The sequence below is a fragment of the Trypanosoma melophagium genome (genome assembly GCF_022059095.1).
Source record: "Trypanosoma melophagium isolate St. Kilda chromosome Unknown ctg11segment0, whole genome shotgun sequence".
In the NCBI taxonomy this organism is placed as follows: domain Eukaryota; phylum Euglenozoa; class Kinetoplastea; order Trypanosomatida; family Trypanosomatidae; genus Trypanosoma; species Trypanosoma melophagium.
The window spans coordinates 117,501-143,390 of record NW_027125137.1 but is presented as its reverse complement, the minus strand read 5'-3'; the positions used below and the strand labels follow the sequence as shown (position 1 = coordinate 143,390).

Genomic DNA, 25,890 nt, shown 5'->3' with positions numbered 1-25,890 from the left:
AGATGGATAGATAGAAGGGGTATAAAAGGGACCAGGAGTGGAAGGGGGTAGAGACTTTTATGCAAATAAATAAAAATAAATAAATAAATAAACAAGAATGAAAAGAGAAACGATGTTTCGTAACAAAAACCATACGAGTGTAACGAAACATAATAAAGGGGAAGAGGGAAAAAAGGACGAATCAATATGAATTCAAAACAATAATAACAATAGTAATAATAATACTAAAGAAGGAAGGAAAGAGGTGAACGGATTTCTACTTCTTATTTTCCCCTTTTCTTTACTGTTCATGATGCTATTGTATCGCTGGGCCACCTACAAAATATATGTGATGACGACCAAGAAAAATAAAATGAATGCATGAATAAAAAAATACATAAAAGAATGCACAGTTAACATACACAGAGACATACATACTATATATATATATATATATATATATATCACTGATAATAACGCACAATATGCAATAATAAAATATGTACTATAAATATAGAAACATGCCTCTCTCTGCATCTATCTACAGATATACCATATACAAATATAATACAGATCGATATTTGTAAATATAAATATAAATACACATTGCACACGTGCAATGAAGGTTATTAAAAGAACAAATTTCAATGCAATTATTTAATAATATTGTTTCGTTTTTTTTCGTTTTAATTTCATCTCATTTGTCCCCCCACATTTTCGCCTTATCCCAATAGTAGTAATATTAGTAAGGGGAATAAAGATAAAAATATTGATTTCACAAACAAAGATATATAAACATACATGATATATATAAATATATATAAAGCAAGAAAACAAAAAAAAGACACATAAAACCACACTTGAACGACGCTTAGAACGCACCTCGTTCACAAAAAAAAGAAAGCAAAAAAGAAAAGAGAATCCAAAACAATCACTTTCGTTTACCTCATACGTAAAAAAAATAATAATACTAAAAATAGCAGAGAACAAATAACTGCTTTTCCTCTCTCCTCCACTACCACTCTTCATTATATAAAAGTATTCATATAATCATATATATATATATATAGTCCCCTCATATTTTTCCTTATTTTCTTCTGCTGTTTAACTGTATCCCACCACTCATACAAGCCCATCCAAATCAATCAATCAATCACACATTAGAGCCCCCTTTTCCCTCTTTTCTTCTTCTTCTCACTTAACTTCATTTCCAAGATTAACGGCTCACACAACACCACCTTCTCCCTCTCCTCATGTGTACTGAACCCATCACTACCCGTCGTCCTCTCCCGCTGCGGTGTGCCGCACACAAAAGACGTATTCCGGCTGCTGTTCGTGACGGCTGGATCGTAAAAACTCGCCCCTCGCACTTCCGCGGCGGTTCGCGGCGCATAAACCGCCCGCCCGTACACTGTTGGAGATGCGATGCGTTCCTTATTATTATCATTATTATTATTATTGCTTCCAGGTGGCGGGCCGGCAACGGGGACTTTTCGCACATCCGCCACTCGCAGAACTGTGCGGCCGTCGGGGAGAAGAAACGTGCGGGTGTTGCGGGGGCGGCGGGGGGGCCGGACGTAATTCTCCAGCGGGTAGCCGGGAATAGTAGGCATTGCAGCAGTACCATCCACAGACTCTCTATTATTATCATTATTATTATTATTATTATTAATATTGTTAATGTTATTAATATTGTTCTGTTGAGGCGGATAACTGGTGCTGTTGTTGTTGATATAACGGATATTGTTGCTGTTTTCGTTGTTATGACGATTATGATGATGGCGATCACGATGGCGATTGCGACGGTTATTGTGATGATTCGATTGGGAATCGTCTGGGGAATCGGGAGAAAGGAGGGAAAAGGCGTCGCGAATAAAGCGGTGGTTCGCCCGAACGAGCAAAAAGGCACACATGCGTATTCACAAACAGTAAAACAAACAGAAAAAGAATAGTGTGTGTGTATGTGTTTGAGAGAGTCGATATAATAAGATAATATCGTCACACTCGTTCTGTAGAGTTTTTTTTTTGTGGGGTATGTTCACTTGTAGCGTCCGTGAGGTAAGAGGAGGCGAATTCCGTGTAGTACTCCAATGCAGAAGTTGGTTCCTTTCTTTGTTGCTTTTTTTTCTAGATACTATAGTTAATAAAGGAATAAATCCCTTTGTCTACTTAACGAATCTATTAAATAAATAAATAAATAAAAATATATATATATATATATATATATATATATATATATAGTAAACAAACTGAGACTGGTAAAAAAACAAAAAATCCTTCTCTTCGGTGTACTCAGGTGTGGTTTGTGTGTTGTCTGTAAAACAAACGGAAATAATAGTAACTCTTACAAAGTTTCTTGTGAAAGGCTTTTTACAGCAGGGAAACACAAAATGTAAATAAAACAGAGAGAAAGAGAGAAAAAAAATTGCAATAAAGAAGAGGATGAAAAAGAACAGGATAAGAGAAAAACAAAACAAAGTAACAGTATCAACACATACTACCAGCCGTCAAACACCTTAAAAAACATCAAAACATGACAACTAAAAATAGATAGATAAAGCTAACGCCACCACATTTTTGTGGCACAGTTGTAAGTAGAAATATATATATATATATATATATATATATATATATATATAAAGATATCTTCACAGAGGCAAAAAGAAAAACAACAAAAAAAACATACTTTAAAATTTAGGTAAACCATTTTATAAAAAATTCTGTAAAAGTCTTTAATGTCCACATAATTCAATACCCACATAAAAACGAAAAAAAACTACAACAACAACCACAGCATAACTAAAGATGAGAATTATGACCTCTAGAAACAAAAGTCAGCTCACGAAGAAGAAAGTTCCTTAGTTGAAACATGTATTTTAACTTCACAAACTCTGTGGAGTTATCCATATAACGTTCCTTGCCATGAAAACAAAATAGAAAAAACGGTCCAAGACACTGGGGCTCTAATTGTTCCCCGGAATATATATTACTACAACCACATGACACATCCACTTCAATACAAGCATCCGGAAACTCCAACCGCAACGGTGGGAGTAATTCCTTATCTACGTATTCCTGAACAAGATACAAAAGTACAGATATATGCCTAAAAGAAGGGGGATAACAATCAAATAAAAAGATACAATCAGCAGGCACCATACTTGCATCGTATTTCTTCTTTCTCAGACCGTTTGAAAGCATCGTCATCGACGCGATATAGTCATTATCAAAAACACACTGGTTACCATAACTCAGTAAATTACTAATCATTAAAATTACTTTAGACACATAATCCGTTATATCAACACCTCGCTCCGCAAGCGAAAAAAGAGAGTTCACACCCCTACCAAAAATAGAAATATACCACCTAGATATGATATCATTACCGGTAAAAACCCCCATTCCTGTGGGCTCGCCAATAATGCACCCATCTGCCTTGATATTGTTATCCCGCAGATACTCTGCAAGCGCCTTGCCGCCGAGACAGCCCATTTCCTCATCGTATGACCACGAAAAGTGGATCGGCCTCGCACGCCGCATGCGGAGGAACTCCGGTGTCAGCGACATCGCAACAGCGATGAATCCCTTCATGTCGGATGTGCCCCGCCCGTACAGCCGGCCGTCCTTCTCTGTTAGCGTGAACGGACCGGTGTCCCACGACTGCCCGTCCACCGGCACAACGTCCGTGTGGCCGGAGAGAATGATGCCGCCGTCCGTCACACCGCCGTCGCCCGGCAGCGTTGCCCACAGATTCGCCTTCGTCTTCTCCGCGTTGTACAAAAGCGTGCACTTCACACCGAGGCCCTCCAGGTACTCCCTGCAGTATTGGATGAGGTCGAGGTTGGAGTTGCGGCTCGTTGTGTCGAACGCAATGAGCTTCTCCAGCCACTGCCTGTGGTTCATCGCCTGTGTCGCCATCAGTGGGGGTCGCACAATTACTGGGTCTTGTTGGATAAAATGCAATCTAGGAAAGGGGTTAAAAACGAGAAAAAGAGAAAAAGAAATGAAGAGAAACAGGAAGAGTAAGAGGAAGAGGGGTAAATACAATAGAATGGTATGGATGTCTCTGTGTGGGCGTATTCTAGAAATATGGCCCTCTTCCAGAGGGTCATAATACGGTCACGGCGTGTAGTACCAGAGGAATAATCATACGTAACGAGTACCTATTTAAGCAAGCTCCAAAATTATAGTTTATTCATTACAAGAACATTTAAACATAAAGAACCACCGATCTTGAAAAGTGTTTTTGTATTAAAAACAGGGAATATTGCGGAACAAAGTACACTTAGGTTCTAGTGATACAAAAAAGAAAAAAACAAACTTCTTGGCGAATTTTGGAGATATAGTAGTGACTAATAACAAAAAAAAGAGCAAAAAACTAATAATAATTACTTAAAACAAGAAACAATTTATTCCACAATATTCTCACAAAAAAAAAAGATAATAAGCTTTACAGATGGGCGCAAGAGGGTTTGAGGCTCTCCGCAACCTTCAGAAGGAATTCACGACACTTCTCCAACTGTGACACAGTCACGTACTCATTGGCACAGTGAATTGCATCACCATAGGGACCACACACCACTGTGGGAACACCAGCCACACCAGCAAAGTAGCCCGCCTCTGTGCAGGGGGCACACTTCCGAACAGCCTTATCCCCCGTTATGGTGCGTGCAAGCTTGACAATGGCTGACTCCTCACTCCCTTCAAAGGGCGGCGTTGGACCAACTGCACTGATCTCAATGCTGGCATCCGCAAACTCCGCCCTCATGGCTGGGAGCAGCTCATTGTCCACGTATGATCGCAGACGGCTGTCGATTGTGGATGCAGAGTCATGCGGAAGGTTACGGAACTCGAAGGAGAACTCACACTCGGCGGGGACAGTGTTGCCGGCGTTGCCTCCCTTGATGAGGTTGGTTGAGAGCGTCGTGAAGGGAACAACAAAGTCATTATCCCGGTGGCCACTTCGACGGAACTCCTCACCCATCTCACGTACCTTCGCAATGAACTTCATGGCATAATCAATGGCGTTGCACCCTTTGTCTGTTAGCGCAAACGACGAGTGCACTGCCTTCCCACGCACACGAACAGTGTATTCACACCTCCCTTTGTTACCCTTGAGAACCAGCATTCCTGTGGGCTCGCCAATAATGCACCCATCTGCCTTGATATTGTTATCCCGCAGATACTCTGCAAGCGCCTTGCCGCCGAGACAGCCCACTTCCTCATCGTATGACCACGAAAAGTGGATCGGCCTCGCACGCCGCATGCGGAGGAACTCCGGTGTCAGCGACATCGCAACAGCGATGAATCCCTTCATGTCGGATGTGCCCCGCCCGTACAGCCGGCCGTCCTTCTCTGTTAGCGTGAACGGATCGGTGTCCCACGACTGCCCGTCCACCGGCACAACGTCCGTGTGGCCGGAGAGAATGATGCCGCCGTCCGTCACACCGCCGTCGCCCGGCAGCGTTGCCCACAGATTCGCCTTCGTCTTCTCCGCGTTGTACAAAAGCGTGCACTTCACACCGAGGCCCTCCAGGTACTCCCTGCAGTATTGGATGAGGTCGAGGTTGGAGTTGCGGCTCGTTGTGTCGAACGCAATGAGCTTCTCCAGCCACTGCCTGTGGTTCATCGCCTGTGTCGCCATCAGTGGGGGTCGCACAATTACTGGGTCTTGTTGGATAAAATGCAATCTAGGAAAGGGGTTAAAAACGAGAAAAAGAGAAAAAGAAATGAAGAGAAACAGGAAGAGTAAGAGGAAGAGGGGTAAATACAATAGAATGGTATGGATGTCTCTGTGTGGGCGTATTCTAGAAATATGGCCCTCTTCCAGAGGGTCATAATACGGTCACGGCGTGTAGTACCAGAGGAATAATCATACGTAACGAGTACCTATTTAAGCAAGCTCCAAAATTATAGTTTATTCATTACAAGAACATTTAAACATAAAGAACCACCGATCTTGAAAAGTGTTTTTGTATTAAAAACAGGGAATATTGCGGAACAAAGTACACTTAGGTTCTAGTGATACAAAAAAGAAAAAAACAAACTTCTTGGCGAATTTTGGAGATATAGTAGTGACTAATAACAAAAAAATAGCAGAAAACTAATAATAATTACTTAAAACAAGAAACAATTTATTCCACAATATTCTCACAAAAAAAAAAGATAATAAGCTCTACAGATGGGCGCAAGAGGGTTTGAGGCTCTCCGCAACCTTCAGAAGGAATTCACGACACTTCTCCAACTGTGACACAGTCACGTACTCATTGGCACAGTGAACTGCATCACCATAGGGACCACACACCACTGTGGGAACACCAGCCACACCAGCAAAGTAGCCCGCCTCTGTGCAGCCAGCAACCTTCCAAACCCCTTTATCCCCCGTTATGGTGCGTGCAAGCTTGACAATGGCTGACTCCTCACTCCCTTCAAAGGGCGGCGTTGGACCAACTGCACTGATCTCAATGCTGGCATCCGCAAACTCCGCCCTCATGGCTGGGAGCAGCTCATTGTCCACGTATGATCGCAGACGGCTGTCGATTGTGGATGCAGAGTCATGCGGAAGGTTACGGAACTCGAAGGAGAACTCACACTCGGCGGGGACAGTGTTGCCGGCGTTGCCTCCCTTGATGAGGTTGGTTGAGAGCGTCGTGAAGGGAACAACAAAGTCATTATCCCGGTGGCCACTTCGACGGAACTCCTCACCCATCTCACGTACCTTCGCAATGAACTTCATGGCATAATCAATGGCGTTGCACCCTTTGTCTGTTAGCGCAAACGACGAGTGCACTGCCTTCCCACGCACACGAACAGTGTATTCACACCTCCCTTTGTTACCCTTGAGAACCAGCATTCCTGTGGGCTCGCCAATAATGCACCCATCTGCCTTGATATTGTTATCCCGCAGATACTCTGCAAGCGCCTTGCCGCCGAGACAGCCCACTTCCTCATCGTATGACCACGAAAAGTGGATCGGCCTCGCACGCCGCATGCGGAGGAACTCCGGTGTCAGCGACATCGCAACAGCGATGAATCCCTTCATGTCGGATGTGCCCCGCCCGTACAGCCGGCCGTCCTTCTCTGTTAGCGTGAACGGATCGGTGTCCCACGACTGCCCGTCCACCGGCACAACGTCCGTGTGGCCGGAGAGAATGATGCCGCCGTCCGTCACACCGCCGTCGCCCGGCAGCGTTGCCCACAGATTCGCCTTCGTCTTCTCCGCGTTGTACAAAAGCGTGCACTTCACACCGAGGCCCTCCAGGTACTCCCTGCAGTATTGGATGAGGTCGAGGTTGGAGTTGCGGCTCGTTGTGTCGAACGCAATGAGCTTCTCCAGCCACTGCCTGTGGTTCATCGCCTGTGTCGCCATCAGTGGGGGTCGCACAATTACTGGGTCTTGTTGGATAAAATGCAATCTAGGAAAGGGGTTAAAAACGAGAAAAAGAGAAAAAGAAATGAAGAGAAACAGGAAGAGTAAGAGGAAGAGGGGTAAATACAATAGAATGGTATGGATGTCTCTGTGTGGGCGTATTCTAGAAATATGGCCCTCTTCCAGAGGGTCATAATACGGTCACGGCGTGTAGTACCAGAGGAATAATCATACGTAACGAGTACCTATTTAAGCAAGCTCCAAAATTATAGTTTATTCATTACAAGAACATTTAAACATAAAGAACCACCGATCTTGAAAAGTGTTTTTGTATTAAAAACAGGGAATATTGCGGAACAAAGTACACTTAGGTTCTAGTGATACAAAAAAGAAAAAAACAAACTTCTTGGCGAATTTTGGAGATATAGTAGTGACTAATAACAAAAAAATAGCAGAAAACTAATAATAATTACTTAAAACAAGAAACAATTTATTCCACAATATTCTCACAAAAAAAAAAGATAATAAGCTCTACAGATGGGCGCAAGAGGGTTTGAGGCTCTCCGCAACCTTCAGAAGGAATTCACGACACTTCTCCAACTGTGACACAGTCACGTACTCATTGGCACAGTGAACTGCATCACCATAGGGACCACACACCACTGTGGGAACACCAGCCACACCAGCAAAGTAGCCCGCCTCTGTGCAGCCAGCAACCTTCCAAACCCCTTTATCCCCCGTTATGGTGCGTGCAAGCTTGACAATGGCTGACTCCTCACTCCCTTCAAAGGGCGGCGTTGGACCAACTGCACTGATCTCAATGCTGGCATCCGCAAACTCCGCCCTCATGGCTGGGAGCAGCTCATTGTCCACGTATGATCGCAGACGGCTGTCGATTGTGGATGCAGAGTCATGCGGAAGGTTACGGAACTCGAAGGAGAACTCACACTCGGCGGGGACAGTGTTGCCGGCGTTGCCTCCCTTGATGAGGTTGGTTGAGAGCGTCGTGAAGGGAACAACAAAGTCATTATCCCGGTGGCCACTTCGACGGAACTCCTCACCCATCTCACGTACCTTCGCAATGAACTTCATGGCATAATCAATGGCGTTGCACCCTTTGTCTGTTAGCGCAAACGACGAGTGCACTGCCTTCCCACGCACACGAACAGTGTATTCACACCTCCCTTTGTTACCCTTGAGAACCAGCATTCCTGTGGGCTCGCCAATAATGCACCCATCTGCCTTGATATTGTTATCCCGCAGATACTCTGCAAGCGCCTTGCCGCCGAGACAGCCCACTTCCTCATCGTATGACCACGAAAAGTGGATCGGCCTCGCACGCCGCATGCGGAGGAACTCCGGTGTCAGCGACATCGCAACAGCGATGAATCCCTTCATGTCGGATGTGCCCCGCCCGTACAGCCGGCCGTCCTTCTCTGTTAGCGTGAACGGATCGGTGTCCCACGACTGCCCGTCCACCGGCACAACGTCCGTGTGGCCGGAGAGAATGATGCCGCCGTCCGTCACACCGCCGTCGCCCGGCAGCGTTGCCCACAGATTCGCCTTCGTCTTCTCCGCGTTGTACAAAAGCGTGCACTTCACACCGAGGCCCTCCAGGTACTCCCTGCAGTATTGGATGAGGTCGAGGTTGGAGTTGCGGCTCGTTGTGTCGAACGCAATGAGCTTCTCCAGCCACTGCCTGTGGTTCATCGCCTGTGTCGCCATCAGTGGGGGTCGCACAATTACTGGGTCTTGTTGGATAAAATGCAATCTAGGAAAGGGGTTAAAAACGAGAAAAAGAGAAAAAGAAATGAAGAGAAACAGGAAGAGTAAGAGGAAGAGGGGTAAATACAATAGAATGGTATGGATGTCTCTGTGTGGGCGTATTCTAGAAATATGGCCCTCTTCCAGAGGGTCATAATACGGTCACGGCGTGTAGTACCAGAGGAATAATCATACGTAACGAGTACCTATTTAAGCAAGCTCTAAAATTATAGTTTATTCATTACAAGAACATTTAAACATAAAGAACCACCGATCTTGAAAAGTGTTTTTGTATTAAAAACAGGGAATATTGCGGAACAAAGTACACTTAGGTTCTAGTGATACAAAAAAGAAAAAAACAAACTTCTTGGCGAATTTTGGAGATATAGTAGTGACTAATAACAAAAAAATAGCAGAAAACTAATAATAATTACTTAAAACAAGAAACAATTTATTCCACAATATTCTCACAAAAAAAAAAGATAATAAGCTCTACAGATGGGCGCAAGAGGGTTTGAGGCTCTCCGCAACCTTCAGAAGGAATTCACGACACTTCTCCAACTGTGACACAGTCACGTACTCATTGGCACAGTGAACTGCATCACCATAGGGACCACACACCACTGTGGGAACACCAGCCACACCAGCAAAGTAGCCCGCCTCTGTGCAGCCAGCAACCTTCCAAACCCCTTTATCCCCCGTTATGGTGCGTGCAAGCTTGACAATGGCTGACTCCTCACTCCCTTCAAAGGGCGGCGTTGGACCAACTGCACTGATCTCAATGCTGGCATCCGCAAACTCCGCCCTCATGGCTGGGAGCAGCTCATTGTCCACGTATGATCGCAGACGGCTGTCGATTGTGGATGCAGAGTCATGCGGAAGGTTACGGAACTCGAAGGAGAACTCACACTCGGCGGGGACAGTGTTGCCGGCGTTGCCTCCCTTGATGAGGTTGGTTGAGAGCGTCGTGAAGGGAACAACAAAGTCATTATCCCGGTGGCCACTTCGACGGAACTCCTCACCCATCTCACGTACCTTCGCAATGAACTTCATGGCATAATCAATGGCGTTGCACCCTTTGTCTGTTAGCGCAAACGACGAGTGCACTGCCTTCCCACGCACACGAACAGTGTATTCACACCTCCCTTTGTTACCCTTGAGAACCAGCATTCCTGTGGGCTCGCCAATAATGCACCCATCTGCCTTGATATTGTTATCCCGCAGATACTCTGCAAGCGCCTTGCCGCCGAGACAGCCCACTTCCTCATCGTATGACCACGAAAAGTGGATCGGCCTCGCACGCCGCATGCGGAGGAACTCCGGTGTCAGCGACATCGCAACAGCGATGAATCCCTTCATGTCGGATGTGCCCCGCCCGTACAGCCGGCCGTCCTTCTCTGTTAGCGTGAACGGATCGGTGTCCCACGACTGCCCGTCCACCGGCACAACGTCCGTGTGGCCGGAGAGAATGATGCCGCCGTCCGTCACACCGCCGTCGCCCGGAAGCGTTGCCCACAGATTCGCCTTCGTCTTCTCCGCGTTGTACAAAGCGTGCACTTCACACCGAGGCCCTCCAGGTACTCCCTGCAGTATTGGATGAGGTCGAGGTTGGAGTTGCGGCTCGTTGTGTCGAACGCAATGAGCTTCTCCAGCCACTGCCTGTGGTTCATCGCCTGTGTCGCCATCAGTGGGGGTCGCACAATTACTGGGTCTTGTTGGATAAAATGCAATCTAGGAAAGGGGTTAAAAACGAGAAAAAGAGAAAAAGAAATGAAGAGAAACAGGAAGAGTAAGAGGAAGAGGGGTAAATACAATAGAATGGTATGGATATCTCTGTGTGGGCGTATTCTAGAAATATGGCCCTCTTCCAGAGGGTCATAATACGGTCACGGCGTGTAGTACCAGAGGAATAATCATACGTAACGAGTACCTATTTAAGCAAGCTCTAAAATTATAGTTTATTCATTACAAGAACATTTAAACATAAAGAACCACCGATCTTGAAAAGTGTTTTTGTATTAAAAACAGGGAATATTGCGGAACAAAGTACACTTAGGTTCTAGTGATACAAAAAAGAAAAAAACAAACTTCTTGGCAAATTTTGGAGATATAGTAGTGACTAATAACAAAAAAATAGCAGAAAACTAATAATAATTACTTAAAACAAGAAACAATTTATTCCACAATATTCTCACAAAAAAAAAAGATAATAAGCTCTACAGATGGGCGCAAGAGGGTTTGAGGCTCTCCGCAACCTTCAGAAGGAATTCACGACACTTCTCCAACTGTGACACAGTCACGTACTCATTGGCACAGTGAACTGCATCACCATAGGGACCACACACCACTGTGGGAACACCAGCCACACCAGCAAAGTAGCCCGCCTCTGTGCAGCCAGCAACCTTCCAAACCCCTTTATCCCCCGTTATGGTGCGTGCAAGCTTGACAATGGCTGACTCCTCACTCCCTTCAAAGGGCGGCGTTGGACCAACTGCACTGATCTCAATGCTGGCATCCGCAAACTCCGCCCTCATGGCTGGGAGCAGCTCATTGTCCACGTATGATCGCAGACGGCTGTCGATTGTGGATGCAGAGTCATGCGGAAGGTTACGGAACTCGAAGGAGAACTCACACTCGGCGGGGACAGTGTTGCCGGCGTTGCCTCCCTTGATGAGGTTGGTTGAGAGCGTCGTGAAGGGAACAACAAAGTCATTATCCCGGTGGCCACTTCGACGGAACTCCTCACCCATCTCACGTACCTTCGCAATGAACTTCATGGCATAATCAATGGCGTTGCACCCTTTGTCTGTTAGCGCAAACGACGAGTGCACTGCCTTCCCACGCACACGAACAGTGTATTCACACCTCCCTTTGTTACCCTTGAGAACCAGCATTCCTGTGGGCTCGCCAATAATGCACCCATCTGCCTTGATATTGTTATCCCGCAGATACTCTGCAAGCGCCTTGCCGCCGAGACAGCCCACTTCCTCATCGTATGACCACGAAAAGTGGATCGGCCTCGCACGCCGCATGCGGAGGAACTCCGGTGTCAGCGACATCGCAACAGCGATGAATCCCTTCATGTCGGATGTGCCCCGCCCGTACAGCCGGCCGTCCTTCTCTGTTAGCGTGAACGGATCGGTGTCCCACGACTGCCCGTCCACCGGCACAACGTCCGTGTGGCCGGAGAGAATGATGCCGCCGTCCGTCACACCGCCGTCGCCCGGCAGCGTTGCCCACAGATTCGCCTTCGTCTTCTCCGCGTTGTACAAAAGCGTGCACTTCACACCGAGGCCCTCCAGGTACTCCCTGCAGTATTGGATGAGGTCGAGGTTGGAGTTGCGGCTCGTTGTGTCGAACGCAATGAGCTTCTCCAGCCACTGCCTGTGGTTCATCGCCTGTGTCGCCATCAGTGGGGGTCGCACAATTACTGGGTCTTGTTGGATAAAATGCAATCTAGGAAAGGGGTTAAAAACGAGAAAAAGAGAAAAAGAAATGAAGAGAAACAGGAAGAGTAAGAGGAAGAGGGGTAAATACAATAGAATGGTATGGATGTCTCTGTGTGGGCGTATTCTAGAAATATGGCCCTCTTCCAGAGGGTCATAATACGGTCACGGCGTGTAGTACCAGAGGAATAATCATACGTAACGAGTACCTATTTAAGCAAGCTCTAAAATTATAGTTTATTCATTACAAGAACATTTAAACATAAAGAACCACCGATCTTGAAAAGTGTTTTTGTATTAAAAACAGGGAATATTGCGGAACAAAGTACACTTAGGTTCTAGTGATACAAAAAAAAAAAAACAAACTTCTTGGCGAATTTTGGAGATATAGTAGTGACTAATAACAAAAAAATAGCAGAAAACTAATAATAATTACTTAAAACAAGAAACAATTTATTCCACAATATTCTCACAAAAAAAAAAGATAATAAGCTCTACAGATGGGCGCAAGAGGGTTTGAGGCTCTCCGCAACCTTCAGAAGGAATTCACGACACTTCTCCAACTGTGACACAGTCACGTACTCATTGGCACAGTGAACTGCATCACCATAGGGACCACACACCACTGTGGGAACACCAGCCACACCAGCAAAGTAGCCCGCCTCTGTGCAGCCAGCAACCTTCCAAACCCCTTTATCCCCCGTTATGGTGCGTGCAAGCTTGACAATGGCTGACTCCTCACTCCCTTCAAAGGGCGGCGTTGGACCAACTGCACTGATCTCAATGCTGGCATCCGCAAACTCCGCCCTCATGGCTGGGAGCAGCTCATTGTCCACGTATGATCGCAGACGGCTGTCGATTGTGGATGCAGAGTCATGCGGAAGGTTACGGAACTCGAAGGAGAACTCACACTCGGCGGGGACAGTGTTGCCGGCGTTGCCTCCCTTGATGAGGTTGGTTGAGAGCGTCGTGAAGGGAACAACAAAGTCATTATCCCGGTGGCCACTTCGACGGAACTCCTCACCCATCTCACGTACCTTCGCAATGAACTTCATGGCATAATCAATGGCGTTGCACCCTTTGTCTGTTAGCGCAAACGACGAGTGCACTGCCTTCCCACGCACACGAACAGTGTATTCACACCTCCCTTTGTTACCCTTGAGAACCAGCATTCCTGTGGGCTCGCCAATAATGCACCCATCTGCCTTGATATTGTTATCCCGCAGATACTCTGCAAGCGCCTTGCCGCCGAGACAGCCCACTTCCTCATCGTATGACCACGAAAAGTGGATCGGCCTCGCACGCCGCATGCGGAGGAACTCCGGTGTCAGCGACATCGCAACAGCGATGAATCCCTTCATGTCGGATGTGCCCCGCCCGTACAGCCGGCCGTCCTTCTCTGTTAGCGTGAACGGATCGGTGTCCCACGACTGCCCGTCCACCGGCACAACGTCCGTGTGGCCGGAGAGAATGATGCCGCCGTCCGTCACACCGCCGTCGCCCGGCAGCGTTGCCCACAGATTCGCCTTCGTCTTCTCCGCGTTGTACAAAAGCGTGCACTTCACACCGAGGCCCTCCAGGTACTCCCTGCAGTATTGGATGAGGTCGAGGTTGGGGTTGCGGCTCGTTGTGTCGAACGCAATGAGCTTCTCCAGCCACTGCCTGTGGTTCATCGCCTGTGTCGCCATCAGTGGGGGTCGCACAATTACTGGGTCTTGTTGGATAAAATGCAATCTAGGAAAGGGGTTAAAAACGAGAAAAAGAGAAAAAGAAATGAAGAGAAACAGGAAGAGTAAGAGGAAGAGGGGTAAATACAATAGAATGGTATGGATGTCTCTGTGTGGGCGTATTCTAGAAATATGGCCCTCTTCCAGAGGGTCATAATACGGTCACGGCGTGTAGTACCAGAGGAATAATCATACGTAACGAGTACCTATTTAAGCAAGCTCTAAAATTATAGTTTATTCATTACAAGAACATTTAAACATAAAGAACCACCGATCTTGAAAAGTGTTTTTGTATTAAAAACAGGGAATATTGCGGAACAAAGTACACTTAGGTTCTAGTGATACAAAAAAGAAAAAACCAAACTTCTTGGCGAATTTTGGAGATATAGTAGTGACTAATAACAAAAAAATAGCAGAAAACTAATAATAATTACTTAAAACAAGAAACAATTTATTCCACAATATTCTCACAAAAAAAAAAGATAATAAGCTCTACAGATGGGCGCAAGAGGGTTTGAGGCTCTCCGCAACCTTCAGAAGGAATTCACGACACTTCTCCAACTGTGACACAGTCACGTACTCATTGGCACAGTGAACTGCATCACCATAGGGACCACACACCACTGTGGGAACACCAGCCACACCAGCAAAGTAGCCCGCCTCTGTGCAGCCAGCAACCTTCCAAACCCCTTTATCCCCCGTTATGGTGCGTGCAAGCTTGACAATGGCTGACTCCTCACTCCCTTCAAAGGGCGGCGTTGGACCAACTGCACTGATCTCAATGCTGGCATCCGCAAACTCCGCCCTCATGGCTGGGAGCAGCTCATTGTCCACGTATGATCGCAGACGGCTGTCGATTGTGGATGCAGAGTCATGCGGAAGGTTACGGAACTCGAAGGAGAACTCACACTCGGCGGGGACAGTGTTGCCGGCGTTGCCTCCCTTGATGAGGTTGGTTGAGAGCGTCGTGAAGGGAACAACAAAGTCATTATCCCGGTGGCCACTTCGACGGAACTCCTCACCCATCTCACGTACCTTCGCAATGAACTTCATGGCATAATCAATGGCGTTGCACCCTTTGTCTGTTAGCGCAAACGACGAGTGCACTGCCTTCCCACGCACACGAACAGTGTATTCACACCTCCCTTTGTTACCCTTGAGAACCAGCATTCCTGTGGGCTCGCCAATAATGCACCCATCTGCCTTGATATTGTTATCCCGCAGATACTCTGCAAGCGCCTTGCCGCCGAGACAGCCCACTTCCTCATCGTATGACCACGAAAAGTGGATCGGCCTCGCACGCCGCATGCGGAGGAACTCCGGTGTCAGCGACATCGCAACAGCGATGAATCCCTTCATGTCGGATGTGCCCCGCCCGTACAGCCGGCCGTCCTTCTCTGTTAGCGTGAACGGATCGGTGTCCCACGACTGCCCGTCCACCGGCACAACGTCCGTGTGGCCGGAGAGAATGATGCCGCCGTCCGTCACACCGCCGTCGCCCGGCAGCGTTGCCCACAGATTCGCCTTCGTCTTCTCCGCGTTGTACAAAAGCGTGCACTTCACACCGAGGCCCTCCAGGTACTCCCTGCAGTATTGGATGAGGTCGAGGTTGGAGTTGCGGCTCGTTGTGTCGAACGCAATGAGCTTCTCCAGCCACTGCCTGTGGTTCATCGCCTGTGTCGCCATCAGTGGGGGTCGCACAATTACTGGGTCTTGTTGGATAAAATGCAATCTAGGAAAGGGGTTAAAAACGAGAAAAAGAGAAAAAGAAATGAAGAGAAACAGGAAGAGTAAGAGGAAGAGGGGTAAATACAATAGAATGGTATGGATGTCTCTGTGTGGGCGTATTCTAGAAATATGGCCCTCTTCCAGAGGGTCATAATACGGTCACGGCGTGTAGTACCAGAGGAATAATCATACGTAACGAGTACCTATTTAAGCAAGCTCTAAAATTATAGTTTATTCATTACAAGAACATTTAAACATAAAGAACCACCGATCTTGAAAAGTGTTTTTGTATTAAAAACAGGGAATATTGCGGAACAAAGTACACTTAGGTTCTAGTGATACAAAAAAGAAAAAAACAAACTTCTTGGCGAATTTTGGAGATATAGTAGTGACTAATAACAAAAAAATAGCAGAAAACTAATAATAATTACTTAAAACAAGAAACAATTTATTCCACAATATTCTCACAAAAAAAAAAGATAATAAGCTCTACAGATGGGCGCAAGAGGGTTTGAGGCTCTCCGCAACCTTCAGAAGGAATTCACGACACTTCTCCAACTGTGACACAGTCACGTACTCATTGGCACAGTGAACTGCATCACCATAGGGACCACACACCACTGTGGGAACACCAGCCACACCAGCAAAGTAGCCCGCCTCTGTGCAGCCAGCAACCTTCCAAACCCCTTTATCCCCCGTTATGGTGCGTGCAAGCTTGACAATGGCTGACTCCTCACTCCCTTCAAAGGGCGGCGTTGGACCAACTGCACTGATCTCAATGCTGGCATCCGCAAACTCCGCCCTCATGGCTGGGAGCAGCTCATTGTCCACGTATGATCGCAGACGGCTGTCGATTGTGGATGCAGAGTCATGCGGAAGGTTACGGAACTCGAAGGAGAACTCACACTCGGCGGGGACAGTGTTGCCGGCGTTGCCTCCCTTGATGAGGTTGGTTGAGAGCGTCGTGAAGGGAACAACAAAGTCATTATCCCGGTGGCCACTTCGACGGAACTCCTCACCCATCTCACGTACCTTCGCAATGAACTTCATGGCATAATCAATGGCGTTGCACCCTTTGTCTGTTAGCGCAAACGACGAGTGCACTGCCTTCCCACGCACACGAACAGTGTATTCACACCTCCCTTTGTTACCCTTGAGAACCAGCATTCCTGTGGGCTCGCCAATAATGCACCCATCTGCCTTGATATTGTTATCCCGCAGATACTCTGCAAGCGCCTTGCCGCCGAGACAGCCCACTTCCTCATCGTATGACCACGAAAAGTGGATCGGCCTCGCACGCCGCATGCGGAGGAACTCCGGTGTCAGCGACATCGCAACAGCGATGAATCCCTTCATGTCGGATGTGCCCCGCCCGTACAGCCGGCCGTCCTTCTCTGTTAGCGTGAACGGATCGGTGTCCCACGACTGCCCGTCCACCGGCACAACGTCCGTGTGGCCGGAGAGAATGATGCCGCCGTCCGTCACACCGCCGTCGCCCGGCAGCGTTGCCCACAGATTCGCCTTCGTCTTCTCCGCGTTGTACAAAAGCGTGCACTTCACACCGAGGCCCTCCAGGTACTCCCTGCAGTATTGGATGAGGTCGAGGTTGGAGTTGCGGCTCGTTGTGTCGAACGCAATGAGCTTCTCCAGCCACTGCCTGTGGTTCATCGCCTGTGTCGCCATCAGTGGGGGTCGCACAATTACTGGGTCTTGTTGGATAAAATGCAATCTAGGAAAGGGGTTAAAAACGAGAAAAAGAGAAAAAGAAATGAAGAGAAACAGGAAGAGTAAGAGGAAGAGGGGTAAATACAATAGAATGGTATGGATGTCTCTGTGTGGGCGTATTCTAGAAATATGGCCCTCTTCCAGAGGGTCATAATACGGTCACGGCGTGTAGTACCAGAGGAATAATCATACGTAACGAGTACCTATTTAAGCAAGCTCTAAAATTATAGTTTATTCATTACAAGAACATTTAAACATAAAGAACCACCGATCTTGAAAAGTGTTTTTGTATTAAAAACAGGGAATATTGCGGAACAAAGTACACTTAGGTTCTAGTGATACAAAAAGAAAAAAACAAACTTCTTGGCGAATTTTGGAGATATAGTAGTGACTAATAACAAAAAAATAGCAGAAAACTAATAATAATTACTTAAAACAAGAAACAATTTATTCCACAATATTCTCACAAAAAAAAAAATAATAAGCTCTACAGATGGGCGCAAGAGGGTTTGAGGCTCTCCGCAACCTTCAGAAGGAATTCACGACACTTCTCCAACTGTGACACAGTCACGTACTCATTGGCACAGTGAACTGCATCACCATAGGGACCACACACCACTGTGGGAACACCAGCCACACCAGCAAAGTAGCCCGCCTCTGTGCAGCCAGCAACCTTCCAAACCCCTTTATCCCCCGTTATGGTGCGTGCAAGCTTGACAATGGCTGACTCCTCACTCCCTTCAAAGGGCGGCGTTGGACCAACTGCACTGATCTCAATGCTGGCATCCGCAAACTCCGCCCTCATGGCTGGGAGCAGCTCATTGTCCACGTATGATCGCAGACGGCTGTCGATTGTGGATGCAGAGTCATGCGGAAGGTTACGGAACTCGAAGGAGAACTCACACTCGGCGGGGACAGTGTTGCCGGCGTTGCCTCCCTTGATGAGGTTGGTTGAGAGCGTCGTGAAGGGAACAACAAAGTCATTATCCCGGTGGCCACTTCGACGGAACTCCTCACCCATCTCACGTACCTTCGCAATGAACTTCATGGCATAATCAATGGCGTTGCACCCTTTGTCTGTTAGCGCAAACGACGAGTGCACTGCCTTCCCACGCACACGAACAGTGTATTCACACCTCCCTTTGTTACCCTTGAGAACCAGCATTCCTGTGGGCTCGCCAATAATGCACCCATCTGCCTTGATATTGTTATCCCGCAGATACTCTGCAAGCGCCTTGCCGCCGAGACAGCCCACTTCCTCATCGTATGACCACGAAAAGTGGATCGGCCTCGCACGCCGCATGCGGAGGAACTCCGGTGTCAGCGACATCGCAACAGCGATGAATCCCTTCATGTCGGATGTGCCCCGCCCGTACAGCCGGCCGTCCTTCTCTGTTAGCGTGAACGGATCGGTGTCCCACGACTGCCCGTCCACCGGCACAACGTCCGTGTGGCCGGAGAGAATGATGCCGCCGTCCGTCACACCGCCGTCGCCCGGCAGCGTTGCCCACAGATTCGCCTTCGTCTTCTCCGCGTTGTACAAAAGCGTGCACTTCACACCGAGGCCCTCCAGGTACTCCCTGCAGTATTGGATGAGGTCGAGGTTGGAGTTGCGGCTCGTTGTGTCGAACGCAATGAGCTTCTCCAGCCACTGCCTGTGGTTCATCGCCTGTGTCGCCATCAGTGGGGGTCGCACAATTACTGGGTCTTGTTGGATAAAATGCAATCTAGGAAAGGGGTTAAAAACGAGAAAAAGAGAAAAAGAAATGAAGAGAAACAGGAAGAGTAAGAGGAAGAGGGGTAAATACAATAGAATGGTATGGATGTCTCTGTGTGGGCGTATTCTAGAAATATGGCCCTCTTCCAGAGGGTCATAATACGGTCACGGCGTGTAGTACCAGAGGAATAATCATACGTAACGAGTACCTATTTAAGCAAGCTCTAAAATTATAGTTTATTCATTACAAGAACATTTAAACATAAAGAACCACCGATCTTGAAAAGTGTTTTTGTATTAAAAACAGGGAATATTGCGGAACAAAGTACACTTAGGTTCTAGTGATACAAAAAAGAAAAAAACAAACTTCTTGGCGAATTTTGGAGATATAGTAGTGACTAATAACAAAAAAATAGCAGAAAACTAATAATAATTACTTAAAACAAGAAACAATTTATTCCACAATATTCTCACAAAAAAAAAAAATAATAAGCTCTACAGATGGGCGCAAGAGGGTTTGAGGCTCTCCGCAACCTTCAGAAGGAATTCACGACACTTCTCCAACTGTGACACAGTCACGTACTCATTGGCACAGTGAACTGCATCACCATAGGGACCACACACCACTGTGGGAACACCAGCCACACCAGCAAAGTAGCCCGCCTCTGTGCAGCCAGCAACCTTCCAAACCCCTTTATCCCCCGTTATGGTGCGTGCAAGCTTGACAATGGCTGACTCCTCACTCCCTTCAAAGGGCGGCGTTGGACCAACTGCACTGATCTCAATGCTGGCATCCGCAAACTCCGCCCTCATGGCTGGGAGCAGCTCATTGTCCACGTATGATCGCAGACGGCTGTCGATTGTGGATGCAGAGTCATGCGGAAGGTTACGGAACTCGAAGGAGAACTCACACTCGGCGGGGACAGTGTTGCCGGCGTTGCCTCCCTTGATGAGGTTGGTTGAGAGCGTCGTGAAGGGAACAACAAAGTCATTATCCCGGTGGCCACTTCGACGGAACTCCTCACCCATCTCACGTACCTTCGCAATGAACTTCATGGCATAATCAATGGCGTTGCACCCTTTGTCTGTTAGCGCAAACGACGAGTGCACTGCCTTCCCACGCACACGAACAGTGTATTCACACCTCCCTTTGTTACCCTTGAGAACCAGCATTCCTGTGGGCTCGCCAATAATGCACCCATCTGCCTTGATATTGTTATCCCGCAGATACTCTGCAAGCGCCTTGCCGCCGAGACAGCCCACTTCCTCATCGTATGACCACGAAAAGTGGATCGGCCTCGCACGCCGCATGCGGAGGAACTCCGGTGTCAGCGACATCGCAACAGCGATGAATCCCTTCATGTCGGATGTGCCCCGCCCGTACAGCCGGCCGTCCTTCTCTGTTAGCGTGAACGGATCGGTGTCCCACGACTGCCCGTCCACCGGCACAACGTCCGTGTGGCCGGAGAGAATGATGCCGCCGTCCGTCACACCGCCGTCGCCCGGCAGCGTTGCCCACAGATTCGCCTTCGTCTTCTCCGCGTTGTACAAAAGCGTGCACTTCACACCGAGGCCCTCCAGGTACTCCCTGCAGTATTGGATGAGGTCGAGGTTGGAGTTGCGGCTCGTTGTGTCGAACGCAATGAGCTTCTCCAGCCACTGCCTGTGGTTCATCGCCTGTGTCGCCATCAGTGGGGGTCGCACAATTACTGGGTCTTGTTGGATAAAATGCAATCTAGGAAAGGGGTTAAAAACGAGAAAAAGAGAAAAAGAAATGAAGAGAAACAGGAAGAGTAAGAGGAAGAGGGGTAAATACAATAGAATGGTATGGATATCTCTGTGTGGGCGTATTCTAGAAATATGGCCCTCTTCCAGAGGGTCATAATACGGTCACGGCGTGTAGTACCAGAGGAATAATCATACGTAACGAGTACCTATTTAAGCAAGCTCCAAAATTATAGTTTATTCATTACAAGAACATTTAAACATAAAGAACCACCGATCTTGAAAAGTGTTTTTGTATTAAAAACAGGGAATATTGCGGAACAAAGTACACTTAGGTTCTAGTGATACAAAAAAGAAAAAAACAAACTTCTTGGCGAATTTTGGAGATATAGTAGTGACTAATAACAAAAAAATAGCAGAAAACTAATAATAATTACTTAAAACAAGAAACAATTTATTCCACAATATTCTCACAAAAAAAAAGATAATAAGCTCTACAGATGGGCGCAAGAGGGTTTGAGGCTCTCCGCAACCTTCAGAAGGAATTCACGACACTTCTCCAACTGTGACACAGTCACGTACTCATTGGCACAGTGAACTGCATCACCATAGGGACCACACACCACTGTGGGAACACCAGCCACACCAGCAAAGTAGCCCGCCTCTGTGCAGCCAGCAACCTTCCAAACCCCTTTATCCCCCGTTATGGTGCGTGCAAGCTTGACAATGGCTGACTCCTCACTCCCTTCAAAGGGCGGCGTTGGACCAACTGCACTGATCTCAATGCTGGCATCCGCAAACTCCGCCCTCATGGCTGGGAGCAGCTCATTGTCCACGTATGATCGCAGACGGCTGTCGATTGTGGATGCAGAGTCATGCGGAAGGTTACGGAACTCGAAGGAGAACTCACACTCGGCGGGGACAGTGTTGCCGGCGTTGCCTCCCTTGATGAGGTTGGTTGAGAGCGTCGTGAAGGGAACAACAAAGTCATTATCCCGGTGGCCACTTCGACGGAACTCCTCACCCATCTCACGTACCTTCGCAATGAACTTCATGGCATAATCAATGGCGTTGCACCCTTTGTCTGTTAGCGCAAACGACGAGTGCACTGCCTTCCCACGCACACGAACAGTGTATTCACACCTCCCTTTGTTACCCTTGAGAACCAGCATTCCTGTGGGCTCGCCAATAATGCACCCATCTGCCTTGATATTGTTATCCCGCAGATACTCTGCAAGCGCCTTGCCGCCGAGACAGCCCACTTCCTCATCGTATGACCACGAAAAGTGGATCGGCCTCGCACGCCGCATGCGGAGGAACTCCGGTGTCAGCGACATCGCAACAGCGATGAATCCCTTCATGTCGGATGTGCCCCGCCCGTACAGCCGGCCGTCCTTCTCTGTTAGCGTGAACGGATCGGTGTCCCACGACTGCCCGTCCACCGGCACAACGTCCGTGTGGCCGGAGAGAATGATGCCGCCGTCCGTCACACCGCCGTCGCCCGGCAGCGTTGCCCACAGATTCGCCTTCGTCTTCTCCGCGTTGTACAAAAGCGTGCACTTCACACCGAGGCCCTCCAGGTACTCCCTGCAGTATTGGATGAGGTCGAGGTTGGAGTTGCGGCTCGTTGTGTCGAACGCAATGAGCTTCTCCAGCCACTGCCTGTGGTTCATCGCCTGTGTCGCCATCAGTGGGGGTCGCACAATTACTGGGTCTTGTTGGATAAAATGCAATCTAGGAAAGGGGTTAAAAACGAGAAAAAGAGAAAAAGAAATGAAGAGAAACAGGAAGAGTAAGAGGAAGAGGGGTAAATACAATAGAATGGTATGGATGTCTCTGTGTGGGCGTATTCTAGAAATATGGCCCTCTTCCGGAGCAGCATGAGGAATAGTGTTTTTTCATTAAAGTGTAATCGAATATTTTTGTGTGTGTTTGTTAGAGGTTCGGTGGTTAGAATGAATAATCGTTCTTCTGAAGTACCGAGGAGATCGAATTATAATTTTTTCTCTTTTACGAGAAATCAAACGTTTATTTGTGTCACATATGTAATCTTTTTCTTGGTACTGAATGCTTCATCATTACGAGGAATGACCGGATCAAATGGAGATGGTTTCTCAAGGTTCAAGTGATAATTAAGTTCTCTACATCGTTTTAAATAGTATACCAATGATGCTTAAATGTTACTTTAGACCTGTTATTCCTATAGATTTAAGGTTGTCAGTATTCAAGTGTTTTATTTCCTATTAAGAATTTATTTAGTTTTTACTGGGTTTTTTTTGTTTTCGTGGGGGTTTAGATACGTGAATGTCATTGCCATTTCTTCATTTGTTGCTCTTTTTTTTATTATTTTGCTCCGTTTTTTTTTTTTTTTCGCTCCCCTTGTCAGTGCTACAGTTTTTGTGGTTTCACCGTTTTATGGTATAAATATCAGTTGTTTCATTATTTCCAACATTACTCGAGTTTCTCATTAGACATACCTTAAAATGGCTAAAATAGAACATCAGAGTTTGGTTTCACTTCATCACATATGACTCTCATCGGTACTCTTAACACACAGATACACACACACAAACTGAGAGATACATACAGGGAGACAAACTATTATCATGTACTTCATAACTTCCTTCCTTTTTTTTCTCTTCTTTCTCTTCCCTTCTTTTTTTTTTCTTATACACAGTTACACAAGGAGTGCAACAATAACAGCAAAAACAAAAATAAAAATAAAGAGAGAGAAACCGTTAGAAAACGAGTTTATCTGGTTTACCAATAGCCCAACAGTAGGTTGGATAGGCGAGAAACAAAAGTGCATATGCCCCCATACCAGCCGTGAGTCCCCAAAAGGGTTTCGTCGAGTCCACATCTTGCCAAGGCACAAAACAGTTCATTCCCCATTGTGAGGCAACAATAGTGAGTGGGAAAACAATTAAGGGAATGTATTGGAGTGCCACCATGCGATAATCAGATTGATTACTGCTATCGTTATTACGCGTGGCCACACCAGAGGTGTAAATAATAGTGGCATTACCCAATACCGTGCGTACACTGTCTAACTGGCGTAACAGGTGTAGAATACGTTCGGCAATAGAGACACTTGTGTAATTGTGTAATTCGGTCATTGGACCAAATACACCACTGGAAGTTGTACGATTTTCTCCTGTATTAAATGTAAGCATATTTCTCTTCTGTAGAAATCCCCCTCCTCCTCTATTATTATTATGATGATGATGATTCTCAAGATCGGCTGTCACAAACGGCAGGAGTGTACGCATCACCGGCCTCCCCAACTGCTCTAGTAGATTCACTTTACTAAACAGTAATCGTCTATGCACAGAGAGTGATCGTCGTAATAACAATACACGTCGTAATGCATCAGATTGATCCGATTCACGGTGTCGCAATAGTGGCAGTACGGCATCAATTGCCTCCACTTCATCCAATACCACTGCGGGATCGGGCAGAAATGCCTCACACACTTCATCCAATACCACATGCAGTAATAACGATGGCGTAAGCATATTATTATTATTATTATTATTATTATTATTATTATTATCACTACGAACGGCAATAGAAGTAGAGGAATGATTATGCATACCGTGTCGTTGTAATGCACGGGGAATGTGAGACCAACCAACAATTGCAGGTGTGGGCCGCCACGTTATAATTCCATCACGAAAACATAATAACAATAACGTAGATAAATCCCGTTCATCATCCACATCGAAGAGTGTGGCGTGGAGACGATCCGGCATCTCTGCAGTTGGAACAGTAGTGTTGTTGTTGTTGTTTTGCTCTCGTGTAAGTGATAATGATTCTTCTCCTTGTTCTTCTTCTTGTTGAGATGGAATAACAATAGTGTGTGGTGTATCCTCTGGTATAACCGCAATTTGAAGTTCCACATACTCTTCCTTCACAAATGCCTGCAATTGATCCAATTCCCCCGATACACTCACATCCTCCTCCTCCTCTAACGATGTCCACATTTCCAAATCCTCTGTATCACCATACGTATTATTATTATTATTATTATTATTATTATTATTATTATTATTATTATTATTATTATTATTATGACTATCTACATCTAATACATAATCCTCATCAGATGAGGATGATACATGTACACCAGCCTCTGTTCTCCACTTACTTTGTGTGCGAGGATGTAGATGTAATAACGCAAAAAGTACATCCAAGTCATATGACTTTGGTGTGCCCGTTATATCAATCCAAAAGAATGTTAATGGTGAATGTTTGCGTATTTCCGGCTTAGTGAGACGACGCGGATGCGATTTTATCGATATTGATACGGACTTCTCATGTATTCGGAGAGAACCCATACGATTAGTGTTTCCCCCTTCTTTTTCTGTTTCTTTATTTTCTCTTTTTTTTCCTTCTTCTTCTTCTCCCATAACTTCACGTAATGCCCATATCACTTCTCCCATTTGTTTCATATTATCCCACTCATGACTACTGCCATCGGCGAACTGAAGAAACAATCGTACATTCATTGGAATTATACTCTTTTCTTTTTCTTTATTCTTTCCCCGTTCACTTTTTTTATTTCCTCTTTCCTCGTATTGCGTAGAAGAAGAATGATGACGATGATGATGGGTATAATTAGAACGATTTGTACCCATACGTCCCAAACACGCACGAACATCATCGCCTGTAATGGGATCGATATCTTCATTAAATCTCTTTTGTTCGTCT

General features: G+C 46.7%; 13 protein-coding genes across 13 annotated transcripts in view; all 13 read right to left on the bottom strand.

Moving 5' to 3' along the window:
• Positions 1-1,139: 1,139 nt before the first annotated feature.
• On the bottom strand, positions 1,140-1,892 carry LSM04_006327 (uncharacterized protein; the record flags this gene model as incomplete). The annotated part of the gene is made up of 1 exon (XM_067330428.1): positions 1,140-1,892. The coding sequence occupies one exon, from the start codon at positions 1,890-1,892 to the stop codon at positions 1,140-1,142; it is 753 nt and encodes a 250-aa protein (XP_067194581.1).
• An 886-nt stretch (positions 1,893-2,778) lies between these two features.
• On the bottom strand, positions 2,779-3,897 carry LSM04_008128 (Peptidase M20; the record flags this gene model as incomplete). The annotated part of the gene is made up of 1 exon (XM_067330427.1): positions 2,779-3,897. One exon carries the CDS (start codon positions 3,895-3,897, stop codon positions 2,779-2,781), a length of 1,119 nt encoding a protein of 372 aa, XP_067194623.1.
• A 532-nt stretch (positions 3,898-4,429) lies between these two features.
• On the bottom strand, positions 4,430-5,623 carry LSM04_009051 (Peptidase M20; the record flags this gene model as incomplete). The annotated part of the gene is made up of 1 exon (XM_067330426.1): positions 4,430-5,623. One exon carries the CDS (start codon positions 5,621-5,623, stop codon positions 4,430-4,432), a length of 1,194 nt encoding a protein of 397 aa, XP_067194647.1.
• A 531-nt stretch (positions 5,624-6,154) lies between these two features.
• Positions 6,155-7,348, bottom strand: LSM04_009394 (Peptidase M20; the record flags this gene model as incomplete). The annotated part of the gene is made up of 1 exon (XM_067330424.1): positions 6,155-7,348. The coding sequence occupies one exon, from the start codon at positions 7,346-7,348 to the stop codon at positions 6,155-6,157; it is 1,194 nt and encodes a 397-aa protein (XP_067194657.1).
• A 531-nt stretch (positions 7,349-7,879) lies between these two features.
• On the bottom strand, positions 7,880-9,073 carry LSM04_006857 (Peptidase M20; the record flags this gene model as incomplete). The annotated part of the gene is made up of 1 exon (XM_067330423.1): positions 7,880-9,073. The coding sequence occupies one exon, from the start codon at positions 9,071-9,073 to the stop codon at positions 7,880-7,882; it is 1,194 nt and encodes a 397-aa protein (XP_067194597.1).
• A 531-nt stretch (positions 9,074-9,604) lies between these two features.
• LSM04_004722 (Peptidase M20) lies at positions 9,605-12,522 on the bottom strand (the record flags this gene model as incomplete). Its single annotated transcript, XM_067330422.1, has 2 exons — positions 9,605-10,823; positions 11,333-12,522. The coding sequence occupies 2 exons, from the start codon at positions 12,520-12,522 to the stop codon at positions 9,605-9,607; spliced, it is 2,409 nt and encodes an 802-aa protein (XP_067194554.1).
• A 530-nt stretch (positions 12,523-13,052) lies between these two features.
• LSM04_008701 (Peptidase M20) lies at positions 13,053-14,246 on the bottom strand (the record flags this gene model as incomplete). The annotated part of the gene is made up of 1 exon (XM_067330421.1): positions 13,053-14,246. The coding sequence occupies one exon, from the start codon at positions 14,244-14,246 to the stop codon at positions 13,053-13,055; it is 1,194 nt and encodes a 397-aa protein (XP_067194638.1).
• A 531-nt stretch (positions 14,247-14,777) lies between these two features.
• On the bottom strand, positions 14,778-15,971 carry LSM04_008501 (Peptidase M20; the record flags this gene model as incomplete). Its single annotated transcript, XM_067330420.1, has 1 exon — positions 14,778-15,971. The coding sequence occupies one exon, from the start codon at positions 15,969-15,971 to the stop codon at positions 14,778-14,780; it is 1,194 nt and encodes a 397-aa protein (XP_067194631.1).
• Positions 15,972-16,502: 531 nt separating this feature from the next.
• On the bottom strand, positions 16,503-17,696 carry LSM04_004657 (Peptidase M20; the record flags this gene model as incomplete). The annotated part of the gene is made up of 1 exon (XM_067330419.1): positions 16,503-17,696. The coding sequence occupies one exon, from the start codon at positions 17,694-17,696 to the stop codon at positions 16,503-16,505; it is 1,194 nt and encodes a 397-aa protein (XP_067194552.1).
• A 529-nt stretch (positions 17,697-18,225) lies between these two features.
• On the bottom strand, positions 18,226-19,419 carry LSM04_005665 (Peptidase M20; the record flags this gene model as incomplete). The annotated part of the gene is made up of 1 exon (XM_067330418.1): positions 18,226-19,419. One exon carries the CDS (start codon positions 19,417-19,419, stop codon positions 18,226-18,228), a length of 1,194 nt encoding a protein of 397 aa, XP_067194568.1.
• Positions 19,420-19,950: 531 nt separating this feature from the next.
• LSM04_003525 (Peptidase M20) lies at positions 19,951-21,144 on the bottom strand (the record flags this gene model as incomplete). Its single annotated transcript, XM_067330417.1, has 1 exon — positions 19,951-21,144. One exon carries the CDS (start codon positions 21,142-21,144, stop codon positions 19,951-19,953), a length of 1,194 nt encoding a protein of 397 aa, XP_067194524.1.
• Positions 21,145-21,674: 530 nt separating this feature from the next.
• Positions 21,675-22,868, bottom strand: LSM04_005731 (Peptidase M20; the record flags this gene model as incomplete). The annotated part of the gene is made up of 1 exon (XM_067330416.1): positions 21,675-22,868. One exon carries the CDS (start codon positions 22,866-22,868, stop codon positions 21,675-21,677), a length of 1,194 nt encoding a protein of 397 aa, XP_067194570.1.
• A 1,050-nt stretch (positions 22,869-23,918) lies between these two features.
• The window catches only part of LSM04_004189 (uncharacterized protein), a gene marked incomplete at both ends in the record, with an annotated part of 2,070 nt that continues 98 nt past the window's right edge, over positions 23,919-25,890 (bottom strand). Inside the window, one exon of the mRNA XM_067330415.1 lies at positions 23,919-25,890. This exon is cut by the window's right edge and continues 98 nt beyond it. Within this exon, the coding sequence (XP_067194545.1) occupies positions 23,919-25,890 (1,972 nt within the window).